Below are 23,329 nucleotides of genomic sequence, written 5' to 3' on the forward strand. Positions count from 1 at the left end.
GCTGTCTTCATTTACCACAAATTGAGCAACTGCTCAGACAAAAAAGCCAATTAAATTCAAGACAATTCTAATCGTGTTCTTTATTTAATTTGTCGAATTCTTAAGTGATAGTATTAGCTGGATCAAAAAGTGTATGGTTAAGATAAAGATAAAATCCTAATCCCTACAGCTGGTTAGTGGTTAGTGTAGTATGGTCTTGGAGAGAGTTGGGGGTTGCAGCAGTGTTAAATCAGGTGCTCAGATTTACAGTGCAGTCGTGATTTTTTTGAAAGAGATTGAAAAGGCAAAGAAAGAAACTGGTTGAGAGCAGTGTACTGATCAACAACACCTTTGTATCAGTCTCACCAATGAGTACACCAGTAAAGATAGTGATGATCTCTTACATATCACCATTCACCAGTGATGAGATTCTGAAGAAACTGCCGAGACACAGAAAGATTGTCTCCCCATTCAAGAGGCTGCAGTCAGGATGGTCAGGGAGGTCTTCACTGGTGAAACATGTTGTCTCTCACAGATGGCAGGTTCACATGATCTTCAGTAAAAAAGATGAGGACCTCCGTCTAGGTTTAAGTGTGAAGGCTGATGACTTTGAATATGTGGTGTTTGTCAACTTTGGGGCCTTGAAGTGTTTTGGCTGCAGGAATGAGGGTCACTGTGAACCAATAACAGTCTCATAAAAACAGATTCAGACAGCCAGGGATTAATAGGTCATATTAGCTGTATGAACCAATCCTGTCAACTTGTGGAGATGAGGGGGCGGACAAAAAAAACCCAAGACCTTGTCAGGACAGAGGGCCAGAGTTTGCACTAGCACAGCCGATGACACTGTGTTAGTTAGCACTAGCACAGCTACTGACACGGTTACAAGCTAAATGTTGTAATGGTTACAATTCAAAATGTCTTGAAGTTAGCATTCCTGACTCATATTAGGCAGTGCTTTTTTGCCATAATAAGCTGTAATTTACCATCCTGTCATCATCTCAAGTGTACTGACCTTATTTTAAGCTCTACAAAAGTAATGCTGTTCTAGATTCAAGACATTCACCTGCTAGATTCAAGACATTAACTACTTCTTATAAGACAGAAAAAAATGAAAACTAGTCTTGCATTTAACCAACTTTTTTAATTATTATTTAAACACCAAAAAGTCCCAGAGGACTGAGGGAAACAGCTTCATAAAACATTTTGGCAGGGTTAAGGTTAGGCCAGGTCCAAACATCTGACCAATGTGCCCCTCAATACATGTACAAAATTGTGCAAACAACACACAATATAACATCACATCACAGGATATCGGCATGTTGGCTAATATTGTCATGCACCCCAAATTAACACTGCTAACTTAGCCAAATTCAGACCAAGAATGTATAACAATGAACATGTACTATAGTACCCTTGGAGGGATAGAGGAAGTGCTATCCTACACCATATCTGACCACTGGTTTTATTGGCCAATAAAAGCTTTCCACTCAGCCATGCTCTTCTTGTAAGACAATGTGAGATCTCTCTCATGGATTTTGTCTAAGAGGACCTCCGTCTGTATGACTGAAAGCAGAGTGGCTACACACTTTGGATAAGTCAGGTGTAGGGTATAATAGTAGGCCATGAGGTATAAAGCACTCTCTGTAAGCTTGTCTTTTGGAATGGTAGTTACTGCCACATCTCCTACCGCTAGGAGGCAGTTGGATGGACCGACAATCAGAACTGGGCAGGAGAGAGGGCGTTTCTTCAAGTAGGAATTGGGGTCTTCTGTTTCCTGTAACACATAACACAGATATCTTACTGTCAGGATAATGCATTTTGGTCATTTGGAACCTAGGGTAGAGGGTTTTTTACAAACACATAACTTTACAAAGCAAAATTCTGACAAAAGTTACAGTACTGAGAAAGCTCCATCTGAAAGTGCTGTTTTTAACTATCCCCAATGCATTTACTGTTTACACACATCTAGCCTTCCAAAAGAACTAAAAACCAAGGCTAGACAAGTCTTGCTTAGTCATCATTAGGGTGATAAAACCTGCTACCATGTAATGCACACATTTTTGTACATATTGTGACATAGCCAAGACATCTACTCAGTGAAAATCCTCTTTCTAAAAACAAATGTTTTAGGTGTCTTTGAAGGCTTAGAACATACAGTATGTGAATAGGAAATACATTGGGAGTCGTCAGAGGCAGCACCTTCAGTTATAATTTTGTCTGATACTGCAGTCAAAATGATCCTGCAACATTTTACACAGCTCACCTCGAGGACATGCAGCAGAGCCTCACTCGCATCTCGTACCCTCTTTGGAGGAGCAGACGTGGAGGGGAACAGTGATGGCAGCACACGTAGGATCTCAAGAGCCTGTTCATCTGTACAGGAAAAGATTCATTACTAAACACTTGGACAAAGTGCACAAGGTCAAATCTGATCAAAAGGTATACAACAGACACAATGCTTAAAAAAAAAAAAAAAAAAATCAGCAAATAATGGGATAGCCATAAAAGATGAAAAAGAAGGACGACAAAACATTAGCTCATGTACTTGACAATTAACATGCCTGAAGGTCCACCCTAAACCCTATTCACTAATAACACCAAAACAGCATTCCCTACCTTTGTCCATTCCTATTGGGGGTTTCAGCGCCTTTTTCCATACACCAAAAAACTGCACCTTCTGGCAGAAGTCATGCCATCTTCCCTTCAGTTCATCGATGAAGTTGGCATTATCCTTATCCAAAATGCGTTGAAGCTCCTCCATCACCTATGAAATATCAAATATACCAATACAGACATTTGAATATATCATTTAAGAGGAAATTGGTATTTTAAACATTGTGCGTGATACCATGGTTTTAATCATGCACAGTCAATAATGACTTACATGTCCAACGTCCTTGAAACAAGGATATGCTTCGAGAACCTTCTCGTGTCTGTCCTCTTCGCGAACGGTATTTGAATCAATGAATGCTCTTCTGGCTAGGAATTCCAAATCTAAGAGATGAGAGACATCCTGGTGGTTTGGATTTTTTCTTTTATACAAAGTTTGTAGGGTCTTGTAGTGCTTGGCCAAGGTTGCTGGACTGTAGGTGTCTGGACTGTCAATATCTGCAGACTTGTTAGCTGTAAGACACAAAAATACATGATTAATATGCCTCAGTTTAAAAAAGTTCATCCCATGTCGTTGCATGACAAAGAATGTCAAAAAACTGCTATAAAAATCATACATTAATATTAGATTAAACTTTCATGGAATTAAATCTAATCTTTTTAACAAATATCAGCCCTGATCCTAACTACCAAATACCTATTCATTTTTGGAATTTTAACCATTTAAATGCCATTTTAAAAAATCAAATCATTTTTTATATGATAAACGCAAGAGAACTATTTGTTCGAAACTCATATGGTCAGGCAATCACATACAATTGCATGTAGGCACACAAGTGCACCCCTACAAAGATGCACACACCCCCACTACACACAGTCATGAGGCAGTTGGACAAACTCACCATCAGGACTGGACAGGGCAGAGGGTGTTTCTTCAGGTAGGCTTTGGGATCTTCTTTTTCCTTCAACACATAACACAGACATATTTCTGATAGGATAATGTATTTTAAGAATCATTTTGGTATTTTCAAACCAAAAATTAAATTCAATTAAAAAGAGCAAAAATGCCACTAATGAGACACATGGGTTTTAAATACTTAACATTATTTGATATGCTGGAGAGGTTATAGAAAGTAATGTTGCACAGTAGACTGATACTAAAAGGTACTGCTGTACCCTTTGGTTCAAAATGATACAATACCAGATTTTTATTAACACCAGATTTCTGTTAAAACTTAATTTCTACAATGTTAATAAACTGGCCATGGCGCCGCGGATGGCTGCCTCGGTGTTTTGGTGCGCATTTTTTTGCCTTATTTTCTTTATAAATCCAGTTTTCTGCTTTGGTTTCCGGAGCTCTTTCACCAGAGAAGAGCTCATTAATATCAGAGAAACAACTCCAGTGGATTTTTTTCCTACTTTTCTCGACTCATCTGCGGGATTATTGGACATTTTGGTCAGAGGTGCACTGACCGTTGCTCTCGCAGTGAAACGCCGGAGGAGAGGAAAACGTGCCGGTGCGCTTGCGCGTCTCCGCCGGCGCGCACTCCGCACACCTCTCCCAGGTATCTTTCTCTCCAACGTGCGTTCACTGCCCAACAAGCTGGATGAACTTCAGCTACTGGTGCAGAAGAACAGAGACTTTTCCTCATCTGCCGTCCTGTGCTTCACGGAGACGTGGCTGTGTGGATCGATTCCGAACTCTGCGCTGGAGCTGGCCGGCTTCCAACTCTTCAGAGTGGATCGCGACACAGAGCTGTCCGGCAAAACCAAAGGTGGAGGAATCTGCTTTTATGCAAACAGTGGCTGGTGCAGAGACGTGACAGTGATCCTGCAGCACTGTTCTCCTGACCTGGAGACTTTCATCATAAACTGCAGGCCCTTCTACTCCCCCCGTGAGTTCACCTCAATCATCCTGGTCGGTGTTTACATCCCACCACAGGCCAACGTGCAGGAGGCACAACGGGCGCTCGCCGACCAGATACTGTGTGTGGAGCAGACCTACCCGGACTCCGTAGTTATTGTCCTTGGTGACTTTAACAAAGGGAACCTCAGTCATGAACTGCCCAAATACAGACAGTTTGTTAATTGCCCGACCAGAGAGGGGAACACTCTGGACCACTGTTACACCACAATCAGTGGTGCTTATCACGCCGTCCCCCGGGCTGCACTGGGCCACTCTGACCATGTGATGGTCCACCTGATTCCCACATACAGGCAGAAACTAAAACTGTGTAAACCTGTTGCGAGGACATCAAAGCAGTGGTGCAGTGAAGCCATAGAGGATCTGCGGGCATGTTTGGACTGCACTGACTGGGAGGTGTTCAGGACTGCTTCCAACAGTCTGGATGAGTTCACAGAGGCTGTGACGTCATACATCAGCTTCTGTGAGGACTGCTGTATCCCATCACGCACCAGGGTGAGTTATAACAATGACAAACCCTGGTTCACAGCTAAGCTCAGTCAGCTCAGGAGGCAAAAGGAGGAAGCTTTCAGGAGTGGGGACAGGGACAAGTTTAAAGAGTCCAAGTACAGGTTTAGCAAAGCGGTGAGAGAAGCTAAACGACTGTACTCTGAGAAACTTCAGCTCCAGTTCTCAGCCAATGACTCTGCTTCTGTCTGGAAAGGGCTCAGACAGATCACTAACTACAAACCTAAACCCCCCCACTCCATTAATGACTTCCGTCTGGCCAACGATCTGAATGAGTTCTACTGCCGCTTTGAAAGACAGTGGGACAAGCCTGACACTAACCTCCACATCAGAGCCACATCAGAACCCCCCTCCTCCCCTACCAAAGGAACATCTCTCTCTATCCTGGAGAGAGATGTCAACAGGCTTTTTAAGAAGCAGAACCCCCGCAAAGCAGCCGGTCCTGACTCTGTCTCTCCATCATCCCTGAAGCACTGTGCTGATCAGTTGTCTCCAGTGTTCACGGACATCTTCAACACCTCACTGGAGACCTGCCACGTGCCAGCCTGCTTCAAATCCTCCACCATCATCCCTGTCCCCAAAAAACCAAGGCCCACAGGACTAAATGACTATAGACCCATTGCCCTGACCTCTGTGGTCATGAAATCATTTGAGCGTCTTGTCCTGTCCCACCTCAAATCCATCACTGACCCACTCCTGGACCCCCTGCAGTTCGCCTACAGAGCCAACAGGTCTGTAGACGACGCCGTCAACATGGCTCTCCACTTCATCCTCCAGCACCTGGACTCCTCAGGGACCTATGCCAGGATCCTGTTTGTGGACTTCAGCTCTGCCTTCAACACCATCATCCCGGCTCTGCTGCAGGACAAGCTCTCCCAGCTGAGCATACCTGACTCCACCTGCAGGTGGATCACCGACTTCCTGTCTGACAGGAGGCAGCACGTGAAGCTAGGAAAGCACGTGTCTGACTCCCAGACCATCAGCACTGGATCCCCACAAGGCTGCGTTCTTTCTCCTCTGCTCTTCTCCCTGTACACCAACACCTGCACCTCCAGCCATCAGTCTGTCAAGCTCCTGAAGTTTGCAGACGACACCACTCTCATTGGACTCATCTCTGATGGCGATGAGTCTGCCTACAGGTGGGAGACTGAGCGTCTGGTGACCTGGTGCAGGCAGAACAACCTAGAGCTAAACGCTCTGAAGACAGTGGAAATGATAGTGGACTTCAGGAAGAGCCCAGCCCCACCCACCCCCATCACCCTGTGTGACTCCCCCGTGGCTACCGTGGAGCATTTTCGCTTCTTGGGAACCACCATCACACAGGATCTCAAATGGGAGCTAAACATCAGCTCCCTCATCAAAAAAGCTCAGCAGAGGATGTATTTCCTGAGGCAATTGAAGAAGTTCAACCTGCCAAGGACTATGATGGTGAACTTCTACACCTCCATCATCGAGTCCATCCTCACCTCCTCCATCACCATCTGGTACGCTGCTGCCACGGAGAGGGACAATAACAGACTGCAGCGTATCATCCACTCTGCTGAGAAGGTGATTGGCTGCAATCTTCCGTCCCTCCAGGACCTGTACGCCTCAAGGGCTCTGAGGCGTGCAGGGAAGATTGTAGCTGACTCCTCCCACCCTGGACACAAACTCTTTGAGACACTCCCCTCTGGCAGGAGGCTGCGGTCCTTCAGGACCAAAACCTCTCGCCACAAAAATAGCTTCTTCCCATCTGCTATTAGCCTCATCAACAAGGCTAGAGAGCCCCACTGTTGCTGATCAATTGCACCAATCACCAGAAAAAATTCCTTGTATGTGAAAACATACTTGGCAATAAAACTGATTCTGATTCTGATTCTGATTCTGATAATAAAACAGGACAAATGTAGTGTAAATACCTATCCTCTGATGTCCATTTTAAAGCCTTTTACTTCTGTCATGTCAGGACTGTCATCTTGACCAATAAAGTGGGATTATTAGTTTATCTAAAATATAAATACCTCACAAATATGCAAATATGTAAATGCAAAGTTGAAACTGACCTTCTAACTCACTATCTTTACTCTCTGAGCCTGGGCTGCCACTTCCTTCTGTGGACCGATCCAGAATGATTGTTGAGTCACTTGACTCCAATTCATCCGTGTCTGCTGGCTGCTCAAGACAGCGCCTCTTTGTAGAGCTGCAAAGAATAGTCAGTTAATCAATTAGTTGTCAACTACTAAATCAATCCATCTGACTTTATTTGTATAGCACTTTTCATACAAACAAAATGTAACACAAAGTGCTTCGTAATAAAATGCAATATCCCCCACATACATCCAAAGCAATTGCTTTGTAGTCAAACATTAAAATAAGAGCACTAATTAAAAACGGGAAGTGAGGAAACACTAGAGACTGATCACCCAGGACACTGACATGATTGATCATTTTGAGTCATTTTTCTTTGTTTTTTTTGAATGTCCAAATATGATTTAAGCTTCTCAAATGTGAATATTTTCTAGCTTCTTTAGTCTTCTATGACAGTGAAATTAATATCTTTAGGTTGTGGACCAAACAAGACTTTTGAGGACATCACCTTGGACTTTATACTGACCACACAACTGATCAATTAATCTTGAAAATGATTAACAGATGAATCTTTGATGAAAAATAATTATTAGTTACAGCTCACCTCTTTGAATGTCTGCCATCTGAAGTTCTTTTTTGGGGGGATCTCACATTTTGCAGTCTTTTGTATAGCTGTGTGTACACAGTGACCTGCACAAGACATTTAATCAATTTTTCAAATCGCTACTTAAAATGTCCAACATGAAACACAGTCATCAACTGGATGCATTTCACTTACCCATGTATGGAGGCCTTGGTCCTGCAGCATGGGGTAGTACAGTACGATTCTCTTTGCCATTGCTGTGATTTCTGGCTTTGATGGGTATCTGTGTGATTCTTCATTCCCCTTTGCCCTCAGGATTGCAATCATACTGGTCATGGTGTTTCGAATGAGCCGGCATCTGAGCTCCTTTGACATCTGGCAGTTGCGCTGTTCGCCTCTCTTCAACAACTGAAAGTACTGTTGTCGGACTTGCTCAAGTTCTGTGTCAGTGTGCAATACGTATTCTGGAAAGGATAACTTCACAACCTTTTCAGGGGTTGTGTACTTTGCAGGACTTGCATTCACAGGAGTGGATGTCTGTCGCATGGGTGACGCATTAAAGGAGGAACTGCCCGATAATTTTGAGTGTTCTTGGCCAGATTCCTGTAAAATAAAAGATAATGACCTAATGCAAAAAGCAACATTTTTGTTTTTTGTGACAACACAAAATGCAGTATAGCATTGATAGCTCTACGTATAAATAAGCAATGTTCCATTTTAGCGGTGAAATCGCTTACATCAAATAACTGAACACCTATCAATTAATCTAAACTGAATTGAACACACATGTAGACTACCATGCCTGTTCCAAAAACACTGTGCTGTTAGCTCATTGTGCTGCTGCAAACTTAAATAGGTGGTTAGTTTAGGCCACTGAACTGAGAAACTGACCTCCTCCGACGCACCATGACAGGCACGCCAGACCGCTTTTCTCCGTAAAAAGTTCTCTGGGCCTGGGAAAAGATCCCGCAAGTCTTCACGAGACAGGGTGCTCATCATTGTCTCTGTGATGTTTGCAGCTATGAAAACATTGGAAGACAAACATAGCAAGATGAAACAGTGCCCTAGAAATGAAACTGCATGAGACTATTTGAAGTTGACACTTCATTCAAATTAGGTACCTAGTGCAAACCAGCTTAGTATAGAAATGTAGATACCTCATTGGCTGCTGTTGTCATATAGACGTTACTAGTATAACTAGAGCTGCCGCCAACTAAGAATTTTCCTAGTGACCAACAATTGTCATTTGGCGCCATTAGTTGACTAGTCTTCACAGTTTATGAATTTAGTGGGAACAAAATGGCGCAAGTAACGGGAGGCAAAAATCCACTTTGCTTTTAGTCTGAACACAACATAATATACAACACATAACACTTCACACAACAGGTGACAGAAGGAGGGTGATGTGACAAATGGGAGAAAGAGTTCAAGGCCCGCAGTGCTGCTGGAACGTTAGCGGGTTACATGTGGAGCAGTGCCAGGAAGCAATTAGCTTTTTTTTTTTTTTTTTGTTTCAATTAGGCCTCTGAATTCGTACGTTCATATATGATAAAGAATAATATTTGCATACATTACCCCTTAAAATCGACACTGAGACATCATCCAATTCTTCCATGCTTTTAGCTGACTTAGCTAGCTAGTTAGCTCCGCTAACGTTAGCTCGCCTCGCTGTATCTGTTCAGCTGCAACGATAACGTTACACAATAAACACTGAAAACACATTAAAAACGTCGATAACATTCAAAAGGTGTGCGATGTGAACTACAAATTATGAGCACTGGATACAGCGCTTTAATTTACCTGCAATGAAACAGTCAATCCTAGTTCAAATCCAAGTCGGTCCCATATAACGTTAGTTAATGGCCACACTCTCATTTGCAGCAGCTAGCTGGCGGGTGTAACCATAGTAACGAGTTTTTACGGCAGTCTTGCTCTACCGACCTGTGACCAGTTTACCGTCCTAGTGCCTGTGACATCTTTGCCTCCAACATGATCTGGCGTTGCTTCATATGCTACGTATTTGTGGCACTGACTCTGAAACAACTTTTGAGTCACATTAACAACAGCAGCCCTGACTTTCGCGTCGTGTGCGGGATTGATGGCTGTCCAAGTGAGTACAGGGTGTATAACTCCTTCTACTATCACGTGAAGCGGACACACGCGCATCATCTACTCCAAGTTCAAGCGGCAGAGGAGGAAGGACCGACTCGCTACGGTTTACCTGGAGCAGGTGAAAGGACAGCCGTAAACGACCAAACTTATGCAAGCCCTGTGGCTGAAGCGGAGGGCTCCAGCATCGTTATTCCAGCGGTAAGTCAGAATCAGAATCAGAATCAGTTTTATTGCCAAGTATGTTTTCACATACAAGGAATTTTTTCTGGTGATTGGTGCAATTGATCAGCAACAGTGGGGCTCTCTAGCCTTGTTGATAAGGCTAATAGCAGATGGGAAGAAGCTGTTTTTGTGGCGAGAGGTTTTGGTCCTGAAGGACCGCAGCCTCCTGCCAGAGGGGAGTGTCTCAAAGAGTTTGTGTCCAGGGTGGGAGGAGTCAGCTACAATCTTCCCTGCACGCCTCAGAGTCCTTGAGGCGTACAGGTCCTGGAGGGACGGAAGATTGCAGCCAATCACCTTCTCAGCAGAGTGGATGATACGCTGCAGTCTATTATTGTCCCTCTCCGTGGCAGCAGCGTACCAGATGGTGATGGAGGAGGTGAGGATGGACTCAATGATGGAGGTGTAGAAGTTCACCATCATAGTCCTTGGCAGGTTGAACTTCTTCAATTGCCTCAGGAAATACATCCTCTGCTGAGCTTTTTTGATGAGGGAGCTGATGTTTAGCTCCCATTTGAGATCCTGTGTGATGGTGGTTCCCAAGAAGCGAAAATGCTCCACGGTAGCCACGGGGGAGTCACACAGGGAGATGGGGGTGGGTGGGGCTGGGCTCTTCCTGAAGTCCACTATCATTTCCACTGTCTTCAGAGCGTTTAGCTCTAGGTTGTTCTGCCTGCACCAGGTCACCAGATGGTCAGTCTCCCACCTGTAGGCAGACTCATCGCCATCAGAGATGAGTCCAATGAGAGTGGTGTCGTCTGCAAACTTCAGGAGCTTGACAGACTGATGGCTGGAGGTGCAGGTGTTGGTGTACAGGGAGAAGAGCAGAGGAGAAAGAACGCAGCCTTGCGGGGATCCAGTGCTGATGGTCTGGGAGTCAGACACGTGCTTTCCTAGCTTCACGTGCTGCCTCCTGTCAGACAGGAAGTCGGTGATCCACCTGCAGGTGGAGTCAGGTACGCTCAGCTGGGAGAGCTTGTCCTGCAGCAGAGCCGGGATGATGGTGTTGAAGGCAGAGCTGAAGTCCACAAACAGGATCCTGGCATAGGTCCCTGAGGAGTCCAGGTGCTGGAGGATGAAGTGGAGAGCCATGTTGACGGCGTCATCTACAGACCTGTTGGCTCTGTAGGCGAACTGCAGGGGGTCCAGGAGTGGGTCAGTGATGGATTTGAGATGGGACAGGATAAGGCGCTCAAATGATTTCATGACCACAGAGGTCAGGGCAATGGGTCTGTAGTCATTTAGACCTGTGGGCCTTGGTTTTTTGGGGACAGGGATGATGGTGGAGGATTTGAAGCAGGCTGGCACGTGGCAGGTCTCCAGTTAGGTGTTGAAGATGTCTGTGAACACTGGAGACAGCTGATCAGCACAGTGCTTCAGGGATGATGGAGAGACAGAGTCAGGACCGGCTGCTTTGCGGGGGTTCTGCTTCTTAAAAAGCCTGTTGACATCTCTCTCCAGGATAGAGAGAGACGTTCCTTTGGTAGGGGAGGAGGAGGGGGGTTCTGATGTGGCTCTGATGTGGAGCTTAGTGTCAGGCTTGTCCCATTGTCTTTCAAAGCGGCAGTAGAACTCATTCAGATCGTTGGCCAGATGGAAGTCGTTAGTGGAGTGGGGGGGTTTAGGTTTGTAGTTAGTGATCTGTCTGAGCCCTTTCCAGACAGAAGCAGAGTCGTTGGCTGAGAACTGGAGCTGAAGTTTCTCAGAGTACAGACGTTTAGCTTCTCTCACCGCCTTGCTAAACCTGTACTTGGACTCTTTAAACCTGTCCCTGTCCCCACTCCTGAAAGCTTCCTCCTTTTGCCTCCTGAGCTGACTGAGCTTAGCTGTGAACCAGGGTTTGTCATTGTTATAACTCACCCTGGTGCGTGATGGGATACAGCAGTCCTCACAGAAGCTGATGTATGACGTCACAGCCTCTGTGAACTCATCCAGACTGTTGGAAGCAGTCCTGAACACCTCCCAGTCAGTGCAGTCCAAACATGCCCGCAGATCCTCTATGGCTTCACTGCTCCACTGCTTCGATGTCCTCGCAACAGGTTTACACAGTTTTAGTTTCTGCCTGTATGTGGGAATCAGGTGGACCATGATATGGTCAGAGTGGCCCAGTGCAGCCCGGGGGACGGCGTGATAAGCACCACTGATTGTGGTGTAACAGTGGTCCAGAGTGTTCCCCTCTCTGGTCGGGCAATTAACAAACTGTCTGTATTTGGGCAGTTCGTGGCTGAGGTTACCTTTGTTAAAGTCACCAAGGACAATAACTACGGAGTCCGGGTTGGTCCGCTCCACACACAGTATCTGGTCGGCGAGCGCCCGCTGTGCCTCCTGCACGTTGGCCTGTGGTGGGATGTAAACACCGACCAGGATGAATGAGGTGAACTCACGGGGGGAGTAGAAGGGCCTGCAGTTTATGATGAAAGTCTCCAGGTCAGGAGAACAGTGCTGCAGGATCACTGTCACGTCTCTGCACCAGCCACTGTTAGCATAAAAGCAGATTCCTCCACCTTTCGTTTTGCCGGACAGCTCTGTGTCGCGATCCGCTCTGAAGAGTTGGAAGCCGGCCAGCTCCAGCGCAGAGTTCGGAATCGATCCACACAGCCACGTCTCCGTGAAGCACAGGACGGCAGATGAAGAAAAGTCTCTGTTCTTCTGCACCAGTAGCTGAAGTTCATCCAGCTTGTTGGGCAGTGAACGTACGTTGGAGAGAAAGATACCTGGGAGCGGTGTGCGGAGTCCGCGCCGGCGGAGACGCGCAAGCGCACCAGCACGTTTTCCTCTCCTCCGGCGTTTCACTGTGAGAGCAACGGTCAGTGACCTCTGACCAAAATGTCCAATAATTCCACAGGTGAGTCGAGAAAAGTAGGAAAAAAATCCACTGGAGTTGTTTCTCTGATGTTAATGAGCTCTTCTCTGGTGAAAGAGCTCCGGAAACCAAAGCAGAAAACTGGATTTACAAAGAAAATAAGGCAAAAAAATGCGCACCAAAACACCGAGGCAGCCATCCGCGGCGCCATGGCAACAGAAAAAGTCGTTAACGTTACACTAGCTGAAATTTAACGTAACATTTATTTAGGTCAACTGTGCCTAATCCAAGCACGTCCACTTAACATGCTTGTTTTTGTCAATGACAGGCTCAGGTTATTTTAAGATAAAGTAATAGCAGTGTTGAAAGTAATGCGTTACTGTAATTATACTACATTTGTCAGTAACGAGTAATCGAACCAGTAGCGCAAATACAACTAACCTACTGAGATTTAAATCGGCTAACAGTTGGTTAATGGTTACATTTATGTTGACAAACGCAGCCTACCGCCCCACAGATTGTCCACTTATGATCTAATGTCACCAGACATTACATTACAGCGAGCATCAATTAACCTGCATTTGATTGCAAACAAATGAGACTCAGTCGTTACAAACTCACCTTGGCTGAAAAGTGTAGTGGAGTGTGTAGTAGATATACTGGACTGCAGCTTTGTGTCTCTGCCTCCTGCTGCAGCCCAGTCAGACAGTTTTTTACTCATCCATCCGCTGGTAAATGCATTCAAACTTAGTAGCAAGTCCCGTTAGTTAAAAATGGTAAACCAGTGTTGAAATACGTGTTGAAATCAGCAGGGTGAAAGCTAGTTAGCTCACAGAAGGTTTACATATGATGTGTTCAAGGTGGGCTCAGTAAAATGACTATTAGGCAAGTTAAATAAAATGTCATCATGATGTGTTCAAATGTGTAATTTCAAGAAAAATAAATTTAGGTACACTAAAATAATAGCAGTGTAACTGCACATTAATAAGAGCATTAATTCAAATATTTAGAAGTAACACAAAAGTCACTTTTCTGACAGCTGCTTACTTTTATATGCAGTAATTGGTAAATTAATTCACTCATTTGATTATTAGTTTAATCTGTTTAGTTTAATTATGCCATGCAGTTACCAGACTTCATTGAAAAAAATCAGTAACGTTAATATTCATCATTTAAACAACAAATTAAAAATTACAGGTTATCCTTCAACAGTTTGAATCAAGCATTGAGGCTGTAATATGTGTATTATTAACTTATCATTCACAAAGTTATAACTGGCAGGTGAGACATGTCTTCATGACAGTGTGTGACAGGAAGTTGTCTCCTTATAGCTTATTGGAATACAAGTTCAGTTCGAAGGCCTTTAGTAATGTTAATTTATTGGCAAGAGAGCAAGTAAATGGATACAATTTAGTATGTGTGTCAATCTTAACACTCATGAAGTACAGATTTTTTCTGATGCTGTCAAAGTCTATGTTTTTTTGTAGTACTGTTTTGTTTTGTTGTTATTAGTTGTTGTTTTTGTTGTTATTTTACATACTCAAAATAAAGACACCAATCAGTAAAAATACACCAATCTTGTACCTTTTTATAGGAAGAAATCTAGCTAGCTAGCTTACCCAGCTAGTTGTCAGATTGGCTAGTGGTGCTACCTACAAATGCCAATATTTTCCCTGTTTTAGTATATATGTTTGTTGTTAATCTCTTTAAGAGTGGATTTCAAGAAGATGGAGAGGGTCGCATGAATGTTGACCTTTCTAAACATGCAACTGCATTTCTTCTTCAAGCCAGAGAAGCCCACCGACTGACACAGGTATTTTATGCCATTGATTTTCCAATTAATTATATTTCATTTTTAGTAGCAAGCTTAAAAGCAATAAGCTTAAACTGTAGAATGACTTAGCCACTGTTCAGACCTGGCATCTTGGTTGATCCAATCACAGATGGACAGCTAAAGGTATGTCAGAGAAACACCTGATATTAGAATGTGTCTCCACATGCTTCTTCAGTGATCACTTGTGATCGGATCTCACTTCCCCGCTATATATGCAAATGGACACATACAGTACTTTGCTTACAAAATCTGCCCATCCACTATATTTGTTGAGAATGAGCTGAGAACAGAGACAACGTAATACACCCAACACATACACTTTTATTTAGCACTGTCCACTTGTGATCCTATTGCTGAAAACACATTTTAAGTCCAAGTGTAAACAAGGTCTTAAAGCTGCAGAAGGCAATATTATTTCATGATATTTCATGTTTTACTGGAAATTGCCTATTTTGATTATTGCATGTCACTAACAATATGTAATTAAAGGGTTACTTTTTTAAAAAAGTGTCTGTGAGTTTGCATGTTGACTGCATTTTTATATGAATTTTATAATGTAGTATTTTTTTGTTTGTTTGTTTTCTACTCCCCAGAGAGCTGTTAACCAAATGGTGAGTGGAGTCCAGCAATATCAGGCCGCATTATTGGAGCACCTAAAACAGCAAATGAGCAACATGATTGAGAGACATTCTGGGGACCTGGATCAACTGAAGAGTGATGCAGTGGGGATATTTGACCAGTTTGTTGACCCTTTCTGTGAAATTGCTTCCACCCATTTGCAGGATAAGACCATCAAAGAACTGTTAAAACCAGTTGAACCAGAGATTGTTGTCGCAAAACACACAGTGTGTTATGTCAAACATGGAGACTCCAGAGTTCTTACCATTAAAGACCATTATTTTCATTATATACCGTTGGTGAAAAGTTTGGAGCAGCTGCTATCACATCCAAGAACAATAGCAATGATTGATGAGAGGCCACAGACATGCAAGGATGGATTTTTTCATGATTTCATTGATGGAGACATTTTTAAGTCGCACCCACTGTTTTTGAAATTTCCCCAAGCATTGCAGTTGGTTTTATATACAGATGAAATTGAGCTATGCAATCCTCTTGGATCTCGGGCAAACAAAAACAAATTGTTATTGATTTATTACACCTTAGGTAACATCAACCCTAAATACAGATCAAAACTTGCTGCCATTCGTCTGCTTGCCATGATAAAATCAAAAGATCTTTCCCATTGTGGTATTGATGAGATATTTGAGAGGATTAACCATGACTTAACTGAGCTGTGTGATGGTATCCAGGTTGTCACTGCAAATGGTGAGAGGACAATTTATGGGGCACTTATGTCTGTGTGTGGAGACACTCTAGCTCAGCATGATGTGGCTGGATTTAAGATAGGGGTGAGATTTGCCTATAGTAAATGCAGGCACTGCGAATGCAACTTTGAAGACATGCAGGAGCGATTTAATGAAGATTTGTTTGTTAAAAGGACAATGGCAAGTCACAACAGGCAATGTAATGACATTGAAAAGGCAAATACTGACTTTCTGAAAGACAATCTAAAAATGACATATAGCATAAATAGGAGAAGCAAATTAACAGAATTTCCTCACTTTGATATAATCAATCAAACCCCGCAGGACATCATGCATGTCATTCTTGAAGGTGTTGCCCCATATGAAATCAAATGTGTTTTAAAGCATCTTGTGCTGTCAGGGCATATGGACTTAGACGCATTCAACAGTGCAATTATGTGTTTCCCTTATTCTCCCGTGGATGCAAGGGATAAGCCTTGCCTGATATCTGTCAATACACTTTCATCAAATGACAATAAATTGAAACAGTCAGCTGGGCAGATGCTGGTTTTGTTAAAGATCCTGCCATTTCTCATTGACAAAATTGGAGAAAATGATTACACACAAATGCTACTTAAGTTGTTAGAGATAGTCAGAATTCTGTTTTCACCTATTATTGCTCTCTCAACTCTTTCAAGGCTGAAGCTTTTAATAGAGCAACATTTAAAACATTTCAAACAACTGTTTCCAGATGCAAATATTATACCTAAACAGCATTACTTGCTGCATCTTCCTTCTCAGATTAAGGCACTTGGTCCTACAGTGAGGCATATGTGTATGCGCTTTGAGTCAAAGCATTGCTTTTTTAAGCAGTGGGCTTTGAAAAGTAGTTTTAAAAATATCTGTAAGTCTCTTGTGAAGCACAACCAACTTTATGAATGTAGTCAGAATGTGCATGAGAAACATCCAATTTGTTCAAGTGAAGTTGACATGGGTCCAGCCTCTGAGGTGAAAAATCTTCACTATGTAGAAGGAAAGATTAAAGACCTCTTAGGAATAGAGCACGTTGAACATACAGTTTCAGTACAGTGGATGATGCAACATGGAAATAAGTATACATGTGGTTATTTCTAATGTCATCAATGATAGTCCAGAGTTTGCACTTGTGAAAAACATTTATATTTTAAATGCGTCAGTGTATTGTTTTGAATGCCAACCTCTCTCTACAGTTGGGTGGAATGATCATTATTTAGCTTACGAGGTAGAAGTTCCCGACCTCGCTCAAGCCAATATTTTCATCTGAAAAGCTTGTTGATTATACACCATACTAATATGTAAACTTCAATAATAGCAAGTACATTCCACTGAAGTATGATCTCACAGACATCATCAAACATCATTCTTGAGTCTATATTGAGTGTGGGTATTTGGGCGTTTTGTTTTTTGTTTTTTTTAAGCACTGACAAACACTGTAATTGATGACAGCATTTATTTTTACTTGTTACTTTTGGAATAATGTGGTGCATGTCGAGAGTGCAACATAGCAGAGACGGAAACATAATTCCAGCTTTTGCCTCTGTCTTTTTTTCCATATCACATGGACATGGTTAGATGGAAATGTAAGAAAAATAGCCACACTGTGCTGTGCATTGTGAGTTGTTGTGAGGTGGGCATGTTGACCTGCAGTTTTCAATAAAGCAGATTTGTTGTCTTAATTCAAGTTAAGTCTATTTCTTTAAACAAGACAATTCATCTTTTACAAATAACACAGCAGCTTAAAAACCTTATGACGTCAAAAATGCTTGTTTCATCTGAGATATGACTCAAAACAAGATGTTTTCAAGACAGTTTCACTTAACAAGATATTCAAGATGCACTGTCTAAAAACAAGCTCCGTTATCTCACTTAAATCTTGCTCTTTAGGTGATTTTGTCTTATTCTAAGTGTGATGAGATATTTTGACTAGAAATTCGAAAAATATACTTGGCAAGATTTTGAGTTTTTGCAGTGAATGATCTCGGTCCATACTAACACACCTGAAAATGCATATACATGACCATTCACGTACACTTGGTATGCGCGAGCCAGTTTAAACAGGAAGCAGGTAGTGCACAACAGCTGCTAGCAAAAACAGCAATGTCAGAAGTGCTTGTAATTAATTATCCATACTGCTTTTGCTGGTAGTCAAGGCTGATAAGACCCAATCAGGGAGCGACTGTGGTTGTCTATATCATTGTTTCCAGAGGTCTCTGTTTTGCCCATCCAGACTACAAACGCATGGCTGGAGTTTTCAAACTAACACAGGGCCAGCATCATTTCCAAATGTCTCCGTTTAGAAAATTCGGGAGTAGTGTGGATGCCAGGCGCAAATGTAGCAAAAGTGATGCGTTTCAAAATGAAAACAGTAGTGTGGACGTAGGCAGAAAGTAACAGCTGTGATAGAGCTCAGGAGGACAAGAGCCTGTGTTGAACACTGCAGACAGAGTAGCAAAGGACAATCTGAGGAACACTGATGAGGACCTGATGGTGGATGACAATGTGTTTAAAGTCCCTGCTCTCAAGAGAAAGCAGATGAACACCAGTGGCTTTCAGGCCAAGAATAGAGTAGTAGGCAGGTTGAGAGAGTAGCAGCAGGAGGAGCATCCAGAGCCTGAGACTATCTACACACCCAACACAGTGCACAGAGTTCAGTATTTAAATGAGCTCTGTGAGATTTTAAGTCAGTGTGGTCCTGAACAGTTTTTAATTCTTGGAGGAGATTTTAACTGTACAGAGAACAATGAGCTGGACATTAACCATACTGAGCCTCATGCTGCTTCAAAATGTGCCACAAATCAGCTGGTGTAGGCTCACAGGTTAAATGATGTATGGAGAGAAATGCTTGAGAAACACAGACAGTAACACATGGGTGTTCAGAAACGGTAGTGATCCTTCCGCAGGTTCACCTTGTTACTACTTTTGCTTCCTATTTTCTATTCTATTTTCTATTTCAACATTCAGCTGGACTCAAGGATGAACTGATAAGATTTTTGTGGTTAAAGGTCAAGGTCTTGGTGACCTCACCATACACAGTTTTGGCCTAATGAATTCCTTGAGATAATTTCTTCAAATTTGGTACGAAAGAACTGATTAGATTTTGGTGGTCAAAGTCAAGGGTATTGTGACTTCACAAAATACTTTTTAGCATTACTCAAGACTTCAAACAGCAATTATGACAAAATTTCACACAAATGGTTAATATTTTATATGACTCTGGAAAAACAAAGATCTGAAATTAGTCTGACAGGTGGAGGCATACAACTGTGAGGCAGTAATTCTAGTTTTGGAAAGTTTTTAGAACTTGGAAAGGAGATTTTACATCGTTGAATCAGTGGTGGGATTGTGGGAAAGTGGAAATTAAGCAGCTGATTGTGAAAAGGCGGCATTGAAGACCTCCAATCAGAAAAGGCGTACAAGCAGACCTGTTCTGATCTGATCAGACTGTACAGAAGAACTGGAAGGAAGTGGAGGAGAAGGTGGAGGGAAGGTTGGCCAAGTAGAGGTAGCTGTTACCTCACATATTGTACAGAGGAAGAGATCCCCCTGCTGATCTGTCACAGAATGTGCTGTCCATCATGGTTAACCTCTTTTGGGTACTGTAAATATTTTAAAAAAAAATAATTTTATGCTATGGTATACTTTAACTGAAGTTCAGAGGGAAATATTGTACTTTTTACTCCAATACACTCATCTGGCGATGGTTATTTTTAGTAGTAGTTATTTTTAACATGAGTATTTCACACAAAGGATAGTTTAACAAGCATTAAAATGCAATGCATAGTTAGAGATTAAACCTGTAGTTTCAAAGCTTTTTGGCCTCTGACATTTTACAAAAAGCAGTGTGCAGACAGGGTCACATTTCAGATGTCTATGAGTTATTAACAGCTCCACTAAATAGTGATTTTTCCCTGTAAACTTCTCACATGGTTTCATTTCAATACATCTCAACAAAACTACCTCCACCACTGTGTTATTAGTTCAAAGGCTACTTCATCAGAGAGTTAATTCATAGATGAGCATGAGCAAGAAAAGTGGAGAAAAGTTGCTGAAAAAGAGTAAGATGAAATTTGTAAGAATTAGGACTCAGAGATGATATGACTGTGTCTGTTTTCTGTGGTTGTGCTGTTGTATTAAGCAAGCAGAGGGAGAACATAATGACATCAGCAGGCAAGGAGGAGGTCAAGAGGACAGTGAGGACCTAGAAGGATTTTTGACTTACTGGGTGAGAGCTGGACAATGCTTTCTAACATTGTCAATGCCAGGGAGGACAGCCCAGGAGAGTCAACCCAAACCTCTGTGGTCATTTTTTTAAGGTAAGACTGATTTGATATAATCTTTTGTAGGGCTGAATTCGCCATAATTAATGTCAACATTCAAAATGCTTCAACATCAATATTTTTAGGTAGACACATACAGGTAGGGCTGCATATTCAGTCGACACAGACACACACACACACAGAAGAACAGGTCTATATGCTGTATAGACATCTGCCTCACTCTTTGTGATGTTGACCGTGTCATGGGTTCTGGTTCTGGTGTGGATTGGTGTTGAACTAGAAATGATGATCTGCTGCTATGGTTTGTGTGTGGGTCTGACTTTGTTACAGTTTTGCTCCATAATACTTTGTGATGTTTTAAGACAGAAGATTATAGAATTCATATTAAACAATCTTTGACTGCATCTTCTTCAACATATCATGATGTTCATCAGTTTGTGAGTTTCTGAGGTCTGCAGGTGTGAAGCACTATTTTTAGGAGAAAGTGAACAGAAAATCACACAGTATGAGTGAAAACAGATCAGACTCAACAGTTGTAAGTTTAGTGTGATGTATTTCAGTTTCTGAGATCTGCAGGAGAGAAGCAATATTTTTAGAACACATTTAACTGAAAATCATTCAGATTGAGGGAATGCTTTTAAGAATCAACAGTTGTGTGATTTTTGTGAAACTTGTGACAAAGTCGGCAGGTATGAAGCAGTGCTTTTAGGTCACATTGCACAGAAAATCACTCATATGAGTGAATACTGTTCAGAATCAACAGTTGTGCATTTTTGGTGAAGCGTTTGAGTTTTTGACGTCGCCAGATATCAAACAGTAATATTAGGATACAGTCAGCTTAAAATGACTGAATGTGAGTGAATACTTTTGAGAATCAACAGTTGTGCGTTTTTGGTGAAGCTTTTGAGTTTTTGACGTCGGCAGATATCAAACAGTAATCTTAGGATACAGTCAGCTTAAAATGACTGAATGTGAGTGAATACTGTTCAGTTGTGCGTTTTTGGTGAAGCTTTTGAGTTTTTGACGTCGGCAGATATCAAACAGTAATCTTCGGATACAGTCATGTTAAAATGACTGAATGTGAGTGAATACTGTTCAGAATCAACAGTTGTGCGTTTTTGGTGAAGCTTTTGAGTTTTTGACGTCGGCAGATAGCAGACAGTAAACTTAGGATACAGTCAGCATAAATGTGAGTGAATACTGTTCAGAATCAACAGTTGTGCGTTTTTGGTGAAGCTTTTGATTTTTTGACGTTGGCAGTGTAATGGGAAATTTTGGTATAACTCATGTGTGCCTATTCAAAACTGTGTAACCAATGACTGTGTGGATAGTTCTAATGAAGTTTTTGAACCTAACCTTTGTACATCCTTTATGGTTGTGTGAAAGACCTCTGTGTGAACTAATGAAGAACACATGTAGACAATACATGTGGATGTCTTTACCCTTCTTGTTGTGATAAGTGTGTTGTTCATACATTGCATTGGGGGAGAGGAAGCAGGTGAAGACTCAGCACAGAGACAATCCCGTGAGAAAGAGTATCGTATTTTGTCTTTGTGGAATGTGTTTTTGGAACTATAAGACTGTGGCCCTGGGTAACATCTTGAGGCCACTCACTCACTGACTGTACTACTGTTCGGTTGTGTTTGTGTGACTGCATTCATGAATGTTTATTAAACTCAAGAAAGACAGCTGACGTGTGAAGATCTTCTTTTTCAATTATTGAACAAGGTAAAACATTTTTGCCACCACAATTTTGGCACCCCAGATGGGACTCCATCCGTGAGCAGGCTCTGGGACCTCTAGACCGAGGGTGTTAGAACGTGCGCACGCCAAGAGCCAGGCTCTTGGAAAACCTCTAACTCCCCAGAAAAGGAAGGTTGAGAGGAGGGCCTGACGTCTGGAGGAGCGGAGTCCTCTCACTGTTGGAGTCCAACGAACCCGGTGGCTGTAAACACCTCGCTGTTTTTTCTGAGAGTTTTTTTTCTGTTATTGTTGATAGTGTGGACCTAGGTTGTGGAAGGCCTGATTGCGCAGAAGTTGTTGTGCTCCTCTGCCTGCTAATGGAAAGTAGTGCCGGCAGACGTGCCGGGCACCGGGTTTTATTTTTCCTGGGGAAAAATTAAAAATGGTGTTTGAGGGAGCATACTGGCCCGGTGTAGGGAACCTGGGCGTCTAGATTTGGAATCTAGCAGCTAGATCTGGGATCTAGGGGGTAAGTTGGACTTACCAGCCTCCGTGAAGGGAGAGGAAGAGGGTTTAGTGTGTTACGTTTCTCTTGTTTTTTTCGGCTTAACATTTTTGACTGTCTTAGGAGAATTAAATTCAGTTTGCTAAAAAAGAAAAATAAATAAAATAAAAATAATTTAATAATAAAGTAAGGTAAGCCAAGAGCAGAGTCAACAATTGTATTGTTAAAATACGGTAAGTAGTATAAAATAATCTAGATTTGATTAAAAAAAAATTGCTGAAACGTCTGAGAGGAAATAATTATGGGATCAGAACAAAGTAAACCCTCTGAGGGACCAGATTATAATGCCCCAAATGTGAAGTACATGACAATAAACTATGGAAAAGAAGCCATAGCCCAGTTAGATCTGTGGGTCAGGGAGTGTGGTTTTCCAAGGACAGGCAGCCTGAGTGTTAAACAGCTGGAGGGTTTGTGTGCAGTGCTTAAAAATAGAGAAGAAATGCGACAAAAAAAAACTAGGAGCAAGAAGGGAAGTGAGCCAGACTGGAAAGCTTTTGATATGTGGATGGGTGAGGCAAAGCGTAGGCAGGCTCCCAGAGAAACTGCGCCCCAGTGTGTGAAGCTGGATCCGGATCTGGACTCCACCTCCACCTCCAGCTGCTCCGCACCAGCTCTCTCTCTCTCCGGGAAGGAACTGTGCCCCCGCCTTATGTTGGCCCCCTCCCTATACCTGAGCTGCACTCAGAGGTTGCTGGGGCTGCTGCCTCCGCACCACAGCATGGCTACGGCCCTGCTGCTTCACACTCCTCACCGGTGCCAAGATCTCCTTTTAACGACATGTTAAGAGGGAACCTCACGGGGACAGGACGAGGCGGCCCCG

At 42.6% G+C, this 23,329-nt stretch overlaps 1 protein-coding gene and 1 long non-coding RNA gene across 4 annotated transcripts in view; one reads left to right on the top strand and one right to left on the bottom strand.

The window, feature by feature from the left end:
* LOC139623341 (uncharacterized) overlaps positions 1–21,677 on the top strand; it is a 343,520-nt gene extending 321,843 nt beyond the window's left edge. The window contains exons 1-3 of one of the 3 annotated variants that reach the window (XR_011691482.1): positions 9,846–9,983; positions 14,519–14,620; positions 15,235–21,677. This is a non-coding gene — a long non-coding RNA (uncharacterized lncRNA). Of the gene's footprint in view, positions 1–9,845; positions 9,984–12,126; positions 12,850–14,518; positions 14,621–15,234 lie in introns of those variants that run through there. The other 2 variants (XR_011691481.1, XR_011691483.1) reach the window with 2 other exon arrangements.
* On the bottom strand, positions 1,114–13,821 carry LOC139623340 (uncharacterized). Its single transcript, XM_071481493.1, has 11 exons — positions 13,429–13,821; positions 8,565–8,692; positions 8,032–8,276; positions 7,869–8,001; positions 7,695–7,780; positions 7,066–7,202; positions 3,495–3,554; positions 2,867–3,105; positions 2,599–2,746; positions 2,246–2,355; positions 1,114–1,756 (listed from the first exon to the last, which is right to left on the bottom strand). Exons 1-11 carry the CDS (start codon positions 13,526–13,528, stop codon positions 1,445–1,447), a joined length of 1,698 nt encoding a protein of 565 aa, XP_071337594.1. The 5' UTR covers positions 13,529–13,821; the 3' UTR covers positions 1,114–1,444.
* Positions 21,678–23,329: the final 1,652 nt, after the last annotated feature.

This window comes from Trachinotus anak, unplaced genomic scaffold, assembly GCF_046630095.1.
Source record: "Trachinotus anak isolate AG129_WGS33_773 ecotype Australia unplaced genomic scaffold, CSIRO_AGI_Tana_v1 ptg000007l, whole genome shotgun sequence".
NCBI lineage: Eukaryota > Metazoa > Chordata > Actinopteri > Carangiformes > Carangidae > Trachinotus > Trachinotus anak.